A 14,726-nucleotide genomic window follows, 5' to 3' on the forward strand; every position below is an offset into this window, starting at 1 on the left:
ACAGTTTACTGCTGCTGTGGTGACCTACAGTTGTCTAGAGGTTCATTTTAGAGTTTTTATTATTGTAAATTAGTTTTTTCTCTTCTCTCCCTTTTAGGGAACTGTTACTCTCTCCTATCCTTTAATTAAACTTGGAAATGGAACAGATTGCTTCAAGATTTTACTACAAGGTATTCTATTTAAATATAGCATTCTTTATTTTTCCTGAAATTACTAGGATATCTTTAAGGTTTTGCTATGCCAGTAATAATAATAAACAGTGATTAAAGAGCTGCTCTAGCATGTTTAGCGCAATAAAAACTGTCTCTTTCTCCTCAAACAAGTAGTATTTTAAGGTTATAGCACAGAATCATTAGTAAGGGCCTTACCTTAGTGGTTCAGTAGATTTCCTACTGTAGAGACTTGTAGTTTGTAACTATATATTGTTCCATCAATATGTTACTTGCCTAAACTGCCCTAATAGTTCATTTCTTCAGTTTGTAACCATGGGGAAAACCACACAGAAAAGTTAATCAACGTTACTGTATTTACTTGAATATAAGATGACCCCTCCCCAGTTTTATTAGATTCTATATATGGAAAATTTATAATGTTTTAAAATACTTTCCCAGGTATTGAATATAATTCTTGGGTACTGCCATATATCTTATTTAGGTGGGCTGCACTAACCTATTCTTGTGATAAGTCCCATCTCCCTGTCTGTGGGTGTGGGGAGGGGGATGCAGGGAGCATGTCATGCTGGTGAAGGCAGTGTTGTTACCGCTACTTCTGTACACCGCACTGGTCTCTCCTTCCCATCCCCCCCTTAAGAGTCTGTCGCCCAGAGGGCCATATGCATTTTCTTCTGGGGCTCCAGATGGGAAAAAGTCACCAGGAAGACCTTGTACAATGATGAGAGGGCCAGGAGCAGGGGCATGCCAGACATCCTCCTGTTCCTGTGGGCCAAGTATATGAGTCAGATCTGCGAGCTGGAGACGGGCATGGAATCCAAAACCACTTGCCTGGGGGAGATATTTTCCAGGGCATATCCTGAGACACTGGGGAGTGTTCACCCCGACCAGCCACAGACCGTGGATGCACTGTGGTTCTACAAGATCCTAAACCAGTACTGCAGCTTGTATGGCCTGCAGAGTGCAGGCCCTGCAACCATGAGCAACCACAAGAAGAACCAGGAGATGGTGAGGCTGAGGGACATCACGTTGCCCGTGAACCTGCTCCTGGGCGTTGTGTGCCAGACTTTGTGGGAGTGCATCGACCACAAGGATCTGCATGAAGATCACAAGGATTTGAACTGGGTCATAGCCCACCGATCCCTGCCAGTGTGGGTCCAGAGGCATAGAGAGGGTCAGCTGTGGAGACCCAGCTGCCTGTGGCCAAACTGCCACAGAGCCACCGAGGCAATTGACCATATCCTCTGGCTCTGCACCTGCGCCAAGGAGGTATGGAAAAAGATGAAGCAGCTCTGTGAAGCGGTGACCGGCTTCACCCAGCTAACCAGAGAAATGGTGCTGTACGGGCACCTTGCCAAACATCAGGGGAACCTGTTAGCCTGTTTCAACCCATTTGCATCCTGTGTCATGTATGCCTTGTGGAAGGCCAGGAACCTCCTGTTGTACAGGCATATGGACGTAGAGGGAGTAGGCTGTGTGAAAATGGCACTAAGTGAACTCCAGACCTACTACCAAGAGTCAGTAGTGGAGGATGGAGAAGGCGCAGCCAAAGCCACCTGGCACAAAGACATGTGGCACAGGATCTTCCAACTTCCCCCTAGCAGGGAAGGGGGCAGTGACAGTGAGGAAGAGGAAGAAACAAATGGAACGGAAGACGGCAACAGCAGCAGCGGGTCATTCAGCTCCCACTGGACAACAGGTGAACTGAGTATGTGACCCCACAAGTGGGGTGGGGATGAAAGGAAAGGGTTGCCTGGTTTGACAGACCAGAGTTTGTTTGAGTGTGTAGCACGTGGTACGGATATTGTAACGGGTCTGGGTGGCCAGTGGATCTTTGTACATGTGCACGGGTGTGGTTTTTGTAACAGGTTAAGGTTTTCTTTGTGGAGTGATACTCAGAGTGTAGATATATATAACCACAGAGAGAGAGAGAGTCAGAAACATTCCCCCCCCCCCCCCCCCCCCCCCCCCAAAAAAAAAGAACATTTCCCATCTCTGTTGGCCAAATATGGGCCATGTGTTTTATAGTTCAGTGTTGGCTTCATTTAATCAGCTTCATAGTTCATTTCCATTACTGAGAACATGCTGCTTTTGGCAGCAGTTTAATAATAGAGGGTGTATTTAATGAACTTTCCCTGTAAGCAAATAAGAAGAGGAGCTTTTTTCTCATTGAGGGGGGAAAAAACCTTGTCTCATATTTGAGTAAATATGGTATTTTTGCACTCACTGTGGCTGTTACTTGGAACAGAAGTTTTACTGATGCCATTGCACTGATGGACAAATACTATGCCAAACCTGTTAATTTGCTTTATTCTAGAGGTACACCAATACATCGGTCCGATACCAGATTGGTACCGATATAAAGAAAACTAGCTGTGTTGGATATTAGCCCGATGGGGCTGATAATTTGGCCGATAAATGCCTGTGCTGTGCACAGCTGCAGCGCAACACTTGGGCAGCGAGGAGCACAGCCAGCAGTGTGGAGAGCTGCCTCTAGCTGGTAAGTCCGGTGTGGTGGAAGGGGAGGAAGTAGGGAAGGCGTGTGGGGGGAGCAGATCAACATCCCCTGTGGTGAGGGAGTGGGCAAGGACAGACACTACCCAGGCGGGTGGGGGCAGAGAAGTGGCTTGCAGGGAGGGCCTAGGCAGCTCTCACCGCTGCTTGCATCCGGAGAGCGGGGGAGGGGCCTTGTGCCCCCTGGATCTGCATGGGGTGGGGTGGGCTGCAGCTGCGGTTGCGCGGGGCTCTTTTTGGCAGGGGCTGGGCTCAGAGTGGGTGCTGGTGGTGCTGGGAGGATGCTGTATCCACCCCATGTTTCGCTGCTGCCATGAGTGGGGTGTTGAGCTGGGGTTGCGCCGGGCAGCAGAGCAGAAGCAAAATTTGGGGTGGATGCAGCATCCTCCCAGCACCGCTGGCACCCGCTTGGAGCCCAGCCCCCCGCCAAGAAAAGCCCCGCGCAGCCCTGGCTGCAGCCCACCCCACTCAGATTTAGGGGGAACATTTCCCCCCCCGGTGCCCTCCCAGGGTGCAAGCAGCAGCAGGAGCCAAGCCACCTCCCCCCTGCCCCCCATGAGTCGTAGCTCTGGACCCTCCTCCTGTCCCACCTCAGCAGCGCCTGCCCCTGCCCCCTCCCTCACTGCAGGGGGCATTGATCTGCCCCCCTCCCCTTCCACCACAACAGATGTACCAGCTGGAGGCAGCTGTATCAGGACTCAGATCAGTATTGGCCGATATGCCTCCTTAAATATTGGCTATCAGTATCGGCCCCAAATATCTTTATCTGTGCACACGTACTTTATTCTGTTCCAGGCTAAATGTATTAAAACAACAGTTTAGGTGATTCTTTGGAGGTTTAAACAATTTATCAGGCATCAACTACTCGTAGGACTCAATTGCCTAGTTAGAAGCAGAAATAAAAGATTAGAGAAGGGAATGAGATTAAAAGGAACGTGATGTAGAGAAGCTGGTTTTCCTGCTTCCTGGGAAGATCTATCTAAATGTTGCTCAAGAGCTCTTATTCTGGAATTAAGACTTTGGCTATTAAGTTTTCAAATTTGAAGCCCTTCCCCTGGTGTGGGATAAGAAGTAGTATTTCTTTCCTTTTTTCCTTCTCTTTCCCTCTTTCATACGTCTCCCTTCAGCCTTCTTTTTAGAGGATCTCCACAGCTTGATGCCGATCAGCTGTCTTGGCTGTGGCTTCTTTGTTACTCTACCTATCCAGCAGCTTCAAGTGCTGTTTTTGTGTGTAGGTATTCCTCTGTATGTAGTAATGGTACCTACTGTTGCTTATAGCAGCAGTAGAGTGAAATGGATGTGATTCTTATCCGTTTCGCTGCTAACCACAGAAGTCTGAAGACTAGAAGCGAAGCTTCCCCAGGGTCTTGTTAATTTCATTCTCTTGCTCAAGAAAGCTACAAGGCTCTACAGAGGTACCAGTCTTTTCACCGCCTGAAGAAGTTGACAGTGTATCGATTCACATATGGGAAGTTATTTTTTAAACAGTTGTAGCTAGAAATCTATTTTAAAATGAATGCTTAATTTCTGCACTTAATCATGCATAACTTTCCTTACTCACCAAGGAAGTCTTTTTACCTGAGATAAGTGAGTAGATTTTTTTTTTCCAAATCCTTGATTATCTCCATATTAAATAGTATTATAACATATTCTACATTGATAGAGTCAAATAAGATTTAATACTATCTTCTTCCTAATACTGTATAATTAATTTTTCAAGCAGAATATTTGCCATTTCTGGGCATCTACAGGTTTGCAGGAAGCCTATTCCAACATGCTGGCAGACTTGATTAATTGAGTCTGCTGGAGCATGGAAATTGCGCTTTGGCAGCCTTCCACGTCACGTGTACCAGCATCTTCATGCTTAAAAAATGGCAGCAGGGCGCTTTGAACTGAAACATGTTCCATGAACTTTAGTTCAAAGTGCTCTGCCATCATTTTTCTGTGTGGGGACGCTGATATATGTGACAGATGGGTGCTTTTAATTAATGTGGCTCACTAATTAAAGCGCCTGGCACCATGTCCCAAAACACGTGTAAAAATGCCTTCTGTTTAATATATGTTGATGCTCTTTAGAAACATGTTTTAAATGGTGCTCAGATGTAAATATTTCAGTTTGATACAGTCAGTATTGGTTATGTAACTGGTTGTGGTTATTGTGCTGGGTCATGGACAGCCAGATCCAGAAGTTGCTTCAGGTCTGAGGAGGCCTACCAGGGTTGGGAGGAATATGCAGAATCCAAGTGCCATGAATCCAGAAGCCAGGAGATCAGTCTGAGTAGCTGAGTCAGAAAGCTGAAGGGTTGGGCAGGGGCAAGTTGGGTCGAATAGGCACAGGATCAAGCTGGGCATTGGGTTGAGGGAGAGGCTGAATCCTTACCCACACTGCCTTGCTGTTTCTCACAGTTCATGTCTCTACCAGCTGTCTGCCTGATCTCTCAACTACCTGACCCAGCTCGCTCTCAGACTCCCCTCTCTACCTTACTTTTCTTCAGCTTCTTAACTCAGCTTCTCCCTCAACCCAATTCCCAACTTGATCTCCTGGCTACCTGACCCAGCCTAGCCCTCTGACTCTGTGTTTTGCCCAACTTTTCAGCTTTATTACTCGGCTTCTCAGACTGACCTCTTGCCTCCTGGTTTCCTGACCCTTGAATTCTGCACAATCCTTCTGATCCTGGTTGGCCCCTTCACAACCTAGCTGCTGGCGACCTAGTACAACAAGTTGTCCAGACCCTGCCAGCTGGCAATGGGTACCTTTTTAAATGTGTTTGTATGTTTTATAAAATGTGTAGTTCCTTTTTAATGACCATTTAGTTATAGTATAATAATATGGATTCTTTCTACTTTTCTTTGTAGATATGGACAATTCGTGTTCAAGAACCAGCAGCATCAATATTTTATTCCTCGGAAAAATGGCAAAGGACTGTGCAAAAGTTGTCCATCAAGGGGTAAATCCTTTCTTCTCCCTTATTTTGAGAGGTTTTCCTTGATATCTTAGAAATTACTCTTCTCTTTTTGTATGTCTGTGAGTTAAGTTAGATTTCAAGAGAGATATCAATCAATTGCCAGAAATATTAATTAGTTATGTTAAGTTTTTATTAAACAAAGAATTACAATAATGTAGTAAATCTATATCGTCATAATGTTGTCCTGTTTATGTAGCAAACAATTGGGAATGAGCGAGAGGTTGTCCAAGAATGACTCAAGTAATTTTTCTGTTGCATTTTGATATGGAGAATAGATTCACAATTGACTTGATTTAAATCACACTAAGTAGGTTGAAAATGCCAAATGGCTTCATATTGCAGAAATAGTAGATTAGTAAATTTACTTAGCATGGGCAACAAATCTAACCATAGAATAAACATTCGGAACAGTAAAATAAAACCACGTTTAACAGTTCCTTTGTTGGCAGTCTGGCTTCATGCTTCAGCAGAGTTACAAGGTTAGTTTGATTATATCAGTATGATTCATGTTGTCAAATCAAATCCATGTAAAAACTGACCGTCTTGGTGAGTCTGAACGTTTATGGGCTTAAAGAAGGAAAAATGAAATAAGTTTAAATCACTAAAGAGCTGAATATCTCTTATTAGTTTTGCTGTAAAGTGATTTGCAGGTTACTTTTTAAAAAGAAAAATTTCTACATGAGAATGAATCCAGTACATAGCCTCATGTTAGTGAATTAGTCTTTGATGTAAATAATGTGTAAATCTATGAAAAATGGTTTATTCAGGAGTGAAAACAGTCATTGAGGTCAGAGACTGAAGAAAATTCCAAGACCGCTCTGTTCTGGTCCATATATTTTATGTCTCCTCCTTCCTTCCTCTTTAAGAATCTATTTTCAAATGACTATGTGTATGTACATAATGGAGTTAGACAAAAGAGCAACTGTTTTGATTGTTATATTTGGCATAGGCTGTATCTGCTTCTTGCCCAAACTTGAGGAAGGAAGTTTTGTGCCCCAAAATTGTTTAATATCGCTCCCAACTATATAGATGGTCAAATTAAAGATATTCTCAAACACATTTTGTTTCTCTTGCATTCCCTGAACAGTCATGGCTATAGTGGCACTTGAAAAAAAAATCAGGAAATCTTGAACCATTTAAACCAGGATTTCTTCTCACTTGAATTTGGTATTTCATAGTAGAACTTTTCTTGGATGGAGTTTTCCAAAAGCATGAAAATATCTACTTGGACTTTTTTTAATTAACCAACTAAAAATTACTTAACTGTATTATGTCAGATTTATCAGAATGAAGAAACTCCCATGACTGTTTGACAGAAATACTGATCTAGAACAACCTCTGTCACAGGTGGAGCTGTTGGTTAAGTCTGAGAGGAACTATTGTGAGTGGTTTATCATTCACAACAGAGGCCAAAGAGCTGGTCAAGCCTATAACTTCAGTGCAGCTATAAAGCATATTTTAGGAAGAAATCGTGTCTTAATCTGAAGACCTTGAGAGACTGAATATCTGCCATATCGTTTTATTAGTCTAATGGCAATCCCTTACTATTTGGAAGAAATATTTTATTTGTAGTATAAATTTGTCTAGTTTCAACTTTGAAACTTTGGATCTCGTTATGTTTTTGCCAATAGATACAGGAGCCATCTGTCACAAATAGGTACTTGTAGACTCTGGTCAATTTGTTCCTTGACCTGTTCTTGGATAAAAAAAAAAAAAAAGATTGAGGTGTTTTAAGCCACATACAGGTGTTCAGTTTCTACCAGGAGAATCACGGCTGTCCAATGGAAAATGAATTTGTACTTCAGGCTTTTTCTTCTGGAGCAAATCTGGCTGCTTTGGGAGAAAAATAACATGGGAGCAACTATCTGTATGCCTGTAACTTTTTTCTGGGAAAGCAACAACTTCTTCGAGGAGAAACTGAATGTCTGTACTACTTCTTTCCCAGCTTAGCTCCTCCTGGGGACCAGAGTAGTAGCGCCAGAGGAAAAGTCCCATGCCTTCCTGTGACTGGGTTCACTCTAGTCTGGAGAAAGCATGGAAAGCAGCTGCTTCCTTCCCTTCTTTAGAGTTCCCCATATAAGAAGCAGACAAGGACTTCGCCAATGCAGCTTTCTCTGCTCTTTCTCTGTGCAGCTCCTATCTGCTTCCCCTCCTATCTGCTTCTGCTAAGCAGTGGTGGTAGTGATTTAAAATCCAGAGGGTCTGGGAGCCTGTTGTGCAGAAGCTTTCCCCAAGTCTGTCTTCTGGCCTCTCCAGCTTCATGTTGCCACCCAGCTGACCCAGAACAGTGCTAGATGAGGCAGACTTCTATGCTGAAACAGCAAGACTCAGGAGCTTTACCACTATAGCAAAATGTCCCTGTCTCACCCGGTGCTGCTCTGGATCAGCTCAGAACCAGTATGGTGCAAGACAGGCTCTTGTACCCCTGTGGCAAGGCTTCCAGAGCCCTTCCTCAGCAGTGGTGTACTTCCCCTTCTCCGTGCACCCCAGATCAGCTAGAGTAGTGCAAGGAGTGGGACTGTCTTCCTGCGGAGGGAGAACCAGGACAGTTTTCACCAGGAGTGGATTCCCCACTTCTTGCAAATTAGGAGATTGGCAGGATGGAGTTGTGGCAGGGATGAGGGACCCCTGGGGCTTTCTATGGCAGCTGTTGCTTTTCAGCAGCTTCCACTTGACAGGCTCCCCTAAGGGTGGAGGCAGCCCAGGGAGCATCCCTCTAGTATCCCCTGCCTGGAAGAACATCTCTACAGTTCAGCTCCTATGCTATTTTTCTACCAGAAAATTTTTTTTCCAGTAGAAATGAAAGTCTTGTACACAGCCTTAGCCTTGTAACCTTGCCCTAGATAACATACAGCTGAAGGTGTTATAGTCTTTCACTGTAGCATGTTTTCCACCATGGATCCTTATCGGTTGGGTTTGAAATGTATTTGAAAGCTCAGTGCATTTGGTGATATGAATTTGGCTTTGAAATTGATGATGGATCCTTTTTCAGCAATTTGGTACTTGTTCGCTTCTGCAAATCAATATAAAAGATCTTTGAACCATGGTAGTAATGACTACAGGTCAGAAAGTACCCTTTGTTTCATTTGATGTGGTTTATTGGGTTCTGATATAACTTTGGATAGCCTTATCTAAACATTTGTCAGATTGAATCTCTCACTACTTTAGCCTGGCATGCCCTGAAGCTCAAGACCCATGTCAATTTCTATTCCATTTGGGGAAGAATAGTATTTTTTTGACAGCCCTCAGTTCTCTATACAGCAGGAGATTTGCAGAACAGTTACAATGGCAGTCTGCGTAGTTTGCCGACATTGTGCAGCATTAGGGGGAGGTATCCAGATCCAGGTGGTTTTGCTCCAGAGTCTATTCCCTGCCACACTGGCTGCTGAGTCTTCTGAAAATTAAATAACTTATGCCCTTCCTGATAAAAGTACAAGTAGCATAACAAGGCCCTAAGCAGCAATTAGAAGATCAGAGAGATCAGTTTCAGAGAGCTGAGCAGGAAACCACAGCCCTCAAGCAGCAAACTTCAAACGGTAGGCATGCACTAGCATCAGTGTTCATACCTCCCCTGTGACCTGAGCTTTCATTATACTAGTAGCACTTCTAAAAGGGGTTTTTAAAAATTGTGCATTATTAACTGAGGAGTAAATTTGAGATCTGTAAGGAACAGAATTTTGACTCAGCAGGGTTTAATAAAAAAGCAAGAATCCTATTCATAGATGTAGCTAGTTGTGGTTGGCCACTAGAGAAGCAGATAGTCTTAGATCAGCAAGGTTGTTTGCCTTATTGCTCACAATTTCAGAGACCAGAGTTGTATGGATTCCCAAACATGCCTGCCTTCCAGCAGCGTTTAAATAGCTAGCCTAAGGAAAGACATGGCAATGACATATTGTTCCCCTTTCATTGACTCTCAATGACAGTGGTCTCTGTCTGGACTGTGTATATTCTTTGAACAACTGTTTAACCTCCCAGAAAGGGTGAAGTATTTCTCTCCTTACTCCTTCTCTCCTTTCTGTGCCCTCACAGATATGACAAGGGATCTATGCTCTTTAAGTAAATGACTGAATCTGGTACTTTGAAAACACACACAGTGTAGCATTATTCTATGATCTGAAAACTGCTATTTTAAGTAAAATAATTAAATTGCTCAGTTGTAAGAAAAGCTGTTTAAGACCTCATACTACAGGGCATCAGGCACGAGCAACTTTAAATAGAGAAAGAAGACTGTATTTTCAAACTAATAAATGGGTACTGTGCTACACCTTCAAAATACCAAGCAAATGTGACTTAATCTTTGTATCACCTCCATAAATTGGGTAAATATTAATCCTGTTTTTCAAATACAGAAACTGACAGAAGTCAGGATTTGTCAAGCATCTGAAAGTGAATTCAAGCCAAATCTGAAAGAGAGAATTGTGATTTCTGACCACTATATCTCATCTTTTTTTATAATACAATGCTGAATGATTTGTTTTTATTTACCAATAATACGCTCTTTCAGTAAGGATATTACAGATGTATTCTGATGTCATGTTGTATATGTCATATTTCTACGTTTGACATTTATCTAATGTTAAGCGTGACAAATATTTACATGATTTATCAGCTACAGTGTGCTAAAGTTTATTTGTAACCTAGAAGAACAAGACAAGTCCAGTCAGCTATACAGAACTCTAATCCTGAGTCGGCAACCGAGTTTCAGAATCACTTGTGTAGCCAGTAATCTAATAAAACGCTGAAACAGGAGTAATATAACAGGGTCATAGCTTTTTGTTTTAACGTTGATTTTGCTTTTGAAGAAACATCATGAACAGTAACAACAGCAGTAAGAGTAAAGGTACACAAGGCACAGGACCTGTCTGAAAAGCAGTTAAGTTTAGTGAGACTTCTGTATGTTGCTTTGTTTTTAGTGCTTATTGAAACAGCATGCAACAAGGTTGATCTGTTTTAGCAACGTAGAGTTTCAGGTGCAAGCAATGTTATATTATCCAATCTGTTTCCTATTTTACTTACATATTTAGCTTTGAGTGTATCTTAATTTTTTATGACTTTAAAACATATTTAGGCAGCTTAAATACACACTTTGTTTCTATTTATGACGCTACATGAAAGACACTATATCTTGGTAGTTCCATTGTCTATTAAGCTGTCTATTTTCACTTATGTATTTGTGTTAGGGAGATATTTAGCAAATCCTTTAGTTACCAAATACATTCCCATAATTTAAGCTAGCAATCTTCTTTTTTTTTTTTCCTAATTCTCTGCTTACTTAATGTCTACCAAACTTCTAGAATCTTAGGGTATCCTATATCCTTGTATGGATAACATCTGTCTAAAGATGTTTGGGATCTTTAATAATTAAGACTAGCAGTGTCAGAGATTGCTGAAGTAGCAAACAAGAATAATCATGGTATAATATTTGGCTAAAAACCTGTCAGTTTTATTTAGAAAGTTCTATTATTTCTTGTACTCAAATAAATATGTAAAGAAGGCATGAAGTTTGAGAACACACATTGTGCAGCATTATTCTATGATCTGAAAATTCCAGTTTTATATATAATAATTACTTTAATTGCCCAATTGTTGTAAAAAAGGTTGGCTTATTGAGTGCTGTTAGTACAAGGCTGAGTGAAAAACAAAGCTGAGTGTCTGCAGTACTTACATGCTGAGAAAGTTCTCCATCACGCTGAATGTACCTGTGGAATATAGACCACACTAGAGGAAGCTTTACTGAACAGCTCTTGTGCCTTGTTGTAAAGGAGCTTAAGATTTTATTGGAGTTCCCAGGTCTGAATTGTATTGCTGTTCTGTGAGGTTTCTTGCTTCTGGTTTCTACCTTTTTACATTTTACCATCATCTTTTTTTTCTTTGAACCTTCATCTTGTCTCTCCCCCATACATTTTAATGTAATAAGTTGATGCAGTGGGAGCCAACCTTTTTGTTAGACATGCTACAAATTAAGCCCCATGCCATCCCTACTGCCACTCTGATCCCCTACCCAAGCTCTGCTCTGCTTTCTGTCCCCTACCCCTTGCATGTCACATGGAGGCTGCCCATGAGACTGTAACGTGTGTTGCAATTTGGACACCTCTGAGCTAATGAATGAAATGTAGTCAGTTTTCTTTTTATTTAATTGTGGCTGAAGAGCCACAGACACCTCTCAAGTACAGAGGCACATGCAGCTTTCTGTCAGCCAGAACCTCTTCCAGTCTGATGGTTGAAAGTATGGTGTCTTGACACTCAAATGCTAAATGTTTAACCATAAGCAGAATTAAGGAGAAAGTAAATGCTAATGCTGCCTCAGGCTGGAGCGCTACTGCTCTTGTACAAAAGTGGTTTGTAAACTCAAACAAGCACCAAACCTTGCTAACCTCATCACCAGAAGCCAACTTCCTACAGCTCAAAACACACCGAATGGATCCAGACCATGTCATGACAAGATATGCAAAACCTGCCAACATATCTCCAGTACCCCCACAACCTGCACACCAGAATCTATCAAAGACAAGAATACCCAACTACCTGTGGGGACACATTTCCCACAAAAAACCCCCCACTGTGTCTCCAACCTCTCAGGCCTGATCCTCAAAGGGAATTTACAAACCACTTTTCATAGCTAGGCCTATGAACTTCACTTCATCAACCTCCTAAGTACAGAAACTCACGGGCTAAGCATAAACATTGGATTTATGACATGCTACAGCTTGCCAGACATCTTACTCCCCAGGTACCTCTCTGCTTTTACCTGCTAGATCTCCCTTCCCCCTCTACCCCAGCCTGTCTCTCTCACCCTCTGATGCCACCATTTCTACTTTCACTGACTGGCTTTCTTGCTTGCATTGCATGCCAGTCTCTGACTGTTTTACTATTCCTTCCATCCAGGAAGAGCACACACATACCAATTAGATGCTTCCTCATCCTGATGAAGGGTTTTAAACCCAAAAGCCCATGCTTGGGTTTATTTAAACCCCAAACCCCTTGCAGATGGCATCCCAGGCAGCCAAGCTGAGCTCACCTGAGCTCCAGTTTCTCCTCTGACAGTGGGAGGCTCATGTTGGGAGGTGAAATTGGGGTGGAGGAGACTGTCATTCTGCTGCTGGTGACGATTTCTGGTGTTAGGGGTGGTGGTGTAGGTGTAGGGACAGATACTGCTCCCACCTCCTTGCTCCCACTGGCAGCAGAAGACTCATGGCTGCCAGGAAAGAGGATGCCTCTATGTTTGTTTATATAGGAGGGGAGGTGAAACTTGCAGCTTTAGCTCTCCCCCTACCCCCTCTAGCCCTTCTCCCTCCCCTGCCAGAAGACCTGCCACCTGCCTTTCCAGCTCACTTCATATTAATCTTTCCTGTGCTGGAAAATGTGTCTGTGTGTGTGTGTGTAGCTGTAATATCTCTTCTCTGATGTATGACTTTCTGACTACTACTACTGTTGTGTGTGTAACTGAAATAATATCTCTTCTTCTCTGTGCGAGTGTGTGTAATGTATGTGCTTTCCTGTACAGTTATGGATCACACTGCCAGGGAAAATGCAGCTTTTTAAAAAGAAAGTGTATGTAGCAGGGGGAAATAAGAACAAATAAGAGGTTTTTGGGGAAAGAATCAGTTGAAAGAAATGCATTTGATAGGGATAAGTAGAGGGAGTCTAGTTAGTAAGCTGTATCCAATCCTTTCTAAGAACAGAAGCTAGCAGGAGAATGACTAGGTAAAAGGCAAACCAGTCCAGTACTTTTCAGATGCTGTTGCTTAGGCAGAAACAGCTAACAAAAGGCACAGACAGAGGTTTATATTTTGTTTCTGCATCCCTCCCCTGGAGCACTGTGACTGGAACAGGACTTAAGGAAATATTACAGTCACTGGCCACCTACAGATGTCAGTCTTTCCCGCCCTGCTCCTCCTTCCTCTTCTCAGTTTCTGTTCCCCTGAAAGACTGCCTTCTGAATCTTATATGAATCGATTCAGAGGTTTTTGTTTTTCTTCTGTCCTGATTCAATTCGGATTCAGTGATTTGGCTTCCGAATTGGGCCAGATCTTCCCCGAATTGAATTGGCATCCGAAGCTTCACACACCCCTACTGTACTGCTTTATTTTTATTTTATTTTTTTGCCCTAGGTTTTGTCTCTGATCAAGAAAAATGGCCTCAAATGCCACCTCTGTTCTTAGCTTCTGTGTGACACTTACTTCAGACTTCCTAAAAATTCTTTCTAGTCAGAGATGACCAATAAATCCTACTAAATATTTTTTTTAAAGTCATACTTGCAGCAGGAGACTGGAAAGATAAGTCCCCTGAAGTGTGTGCACGTGTGTTCTGGGAGATAAAAACAACTAAATGAAGAATCTGCATCATAATTATGGTATCTTTAGGCAGGGGAATTGCCTTATGTCGGGGCCGAGGGGCTGTGGCCAGCAGCCCGGGTACGTGGGCTTGGGAAAGTCGGCACGGCGGACTAGAATTAGGCACTGACGCGTAGAGGTTGATTAAAGATTGTTTTACTTACACCGTAGATGGTCGCGGTGCAGGCAGGAAAACTTGCTTGGTTACAGTTGTAGATAGAAGAAAAAAAGAAAACTCGAACGATGAGAGCTCTCTGAACCAATACGAGAGTCCGAGCTGTGACTCTCCACGAGCGCTCAGGGCAGGGATACGTCAGGGATCGTTCGGTGACGGGGAGAGACTCTTGATGGCTGGTCAAACCACCAGTCGGTCCGAGATTTACGTAGAAGTCCACGAGGTAATCGTGGACTCCTTGCCGGAATTCTCTCGGATTTCTCCCGGAATTCCCAGAATCGGGGTTCTCAGGATCCTCCTGACATTCTCGGAGATCTCCGACTTGGGCGGAAACTGCTCAAGCCTCTTATATGGCTAGCAAGCCAATCGCTAGCCGCCACATGGGAATAATTTAGAAACAGCCAGTAATGGGGAACAAATTTACATACGGGTGGCGGGAACTCCTTTGCACTGGGGTTTCTCTCTGCAGCTGAGAATTGCACCGTGCAAAGAAAGCTCCATGTGGCGGGAAATAATTCTGCAGTGCCGAAGCACGCGCACAATCATTGGGTCATGACACCTTACAAAG

At 43.1% G+C, this 14,726-nt stretch overlaps 1 protein-coding gene across 3 annotated transcripts in view; it reads left to right on the plus strand.

Annotated features, from left to right (window-relative positions):
* Positions 1–14,726, plus strand: part of POT1 (protection of telomeres 1) — a 188,658-nt gene that overhangs the window by 24,037 nt on the left and 149,895 nt on the right. For 2 of the 3 annotated variants that reach the window (XM_006278058.4, XM_059725921.1), the window contains exons 3-4: positions 98–170; positions 5,541–5,632. In XM_006278058.4, the coding sequence (XP_006278120.2) occupies positions 98–170; positions 5,541–5,632 (165 nt within the window). Of the gene's footprint in view, positions 1–97; positions 171–2,540; positions 2,671–5,540; positions 5,633–14,726 lie in introns of those variants that run through there. The other variant, XM_059725920.1, reaches the window with a different exon arrangement.

This window comes from Alligator mississippiensis, chromosome 4 (genome assembly GCF_030867095.1).
Source record: "Alligator mississippiensis isolate rAllMis1 chromosome 4, rAllMis1, whole genome shotgun sequence".
In the NCBI taxonomy this organism is placed as follows: domain Eukaryota; kingdom Metazoa; phylum Chordata; order Crocodylia; family Alligatoridae; genus Alligator; species Alligator mississippiensis.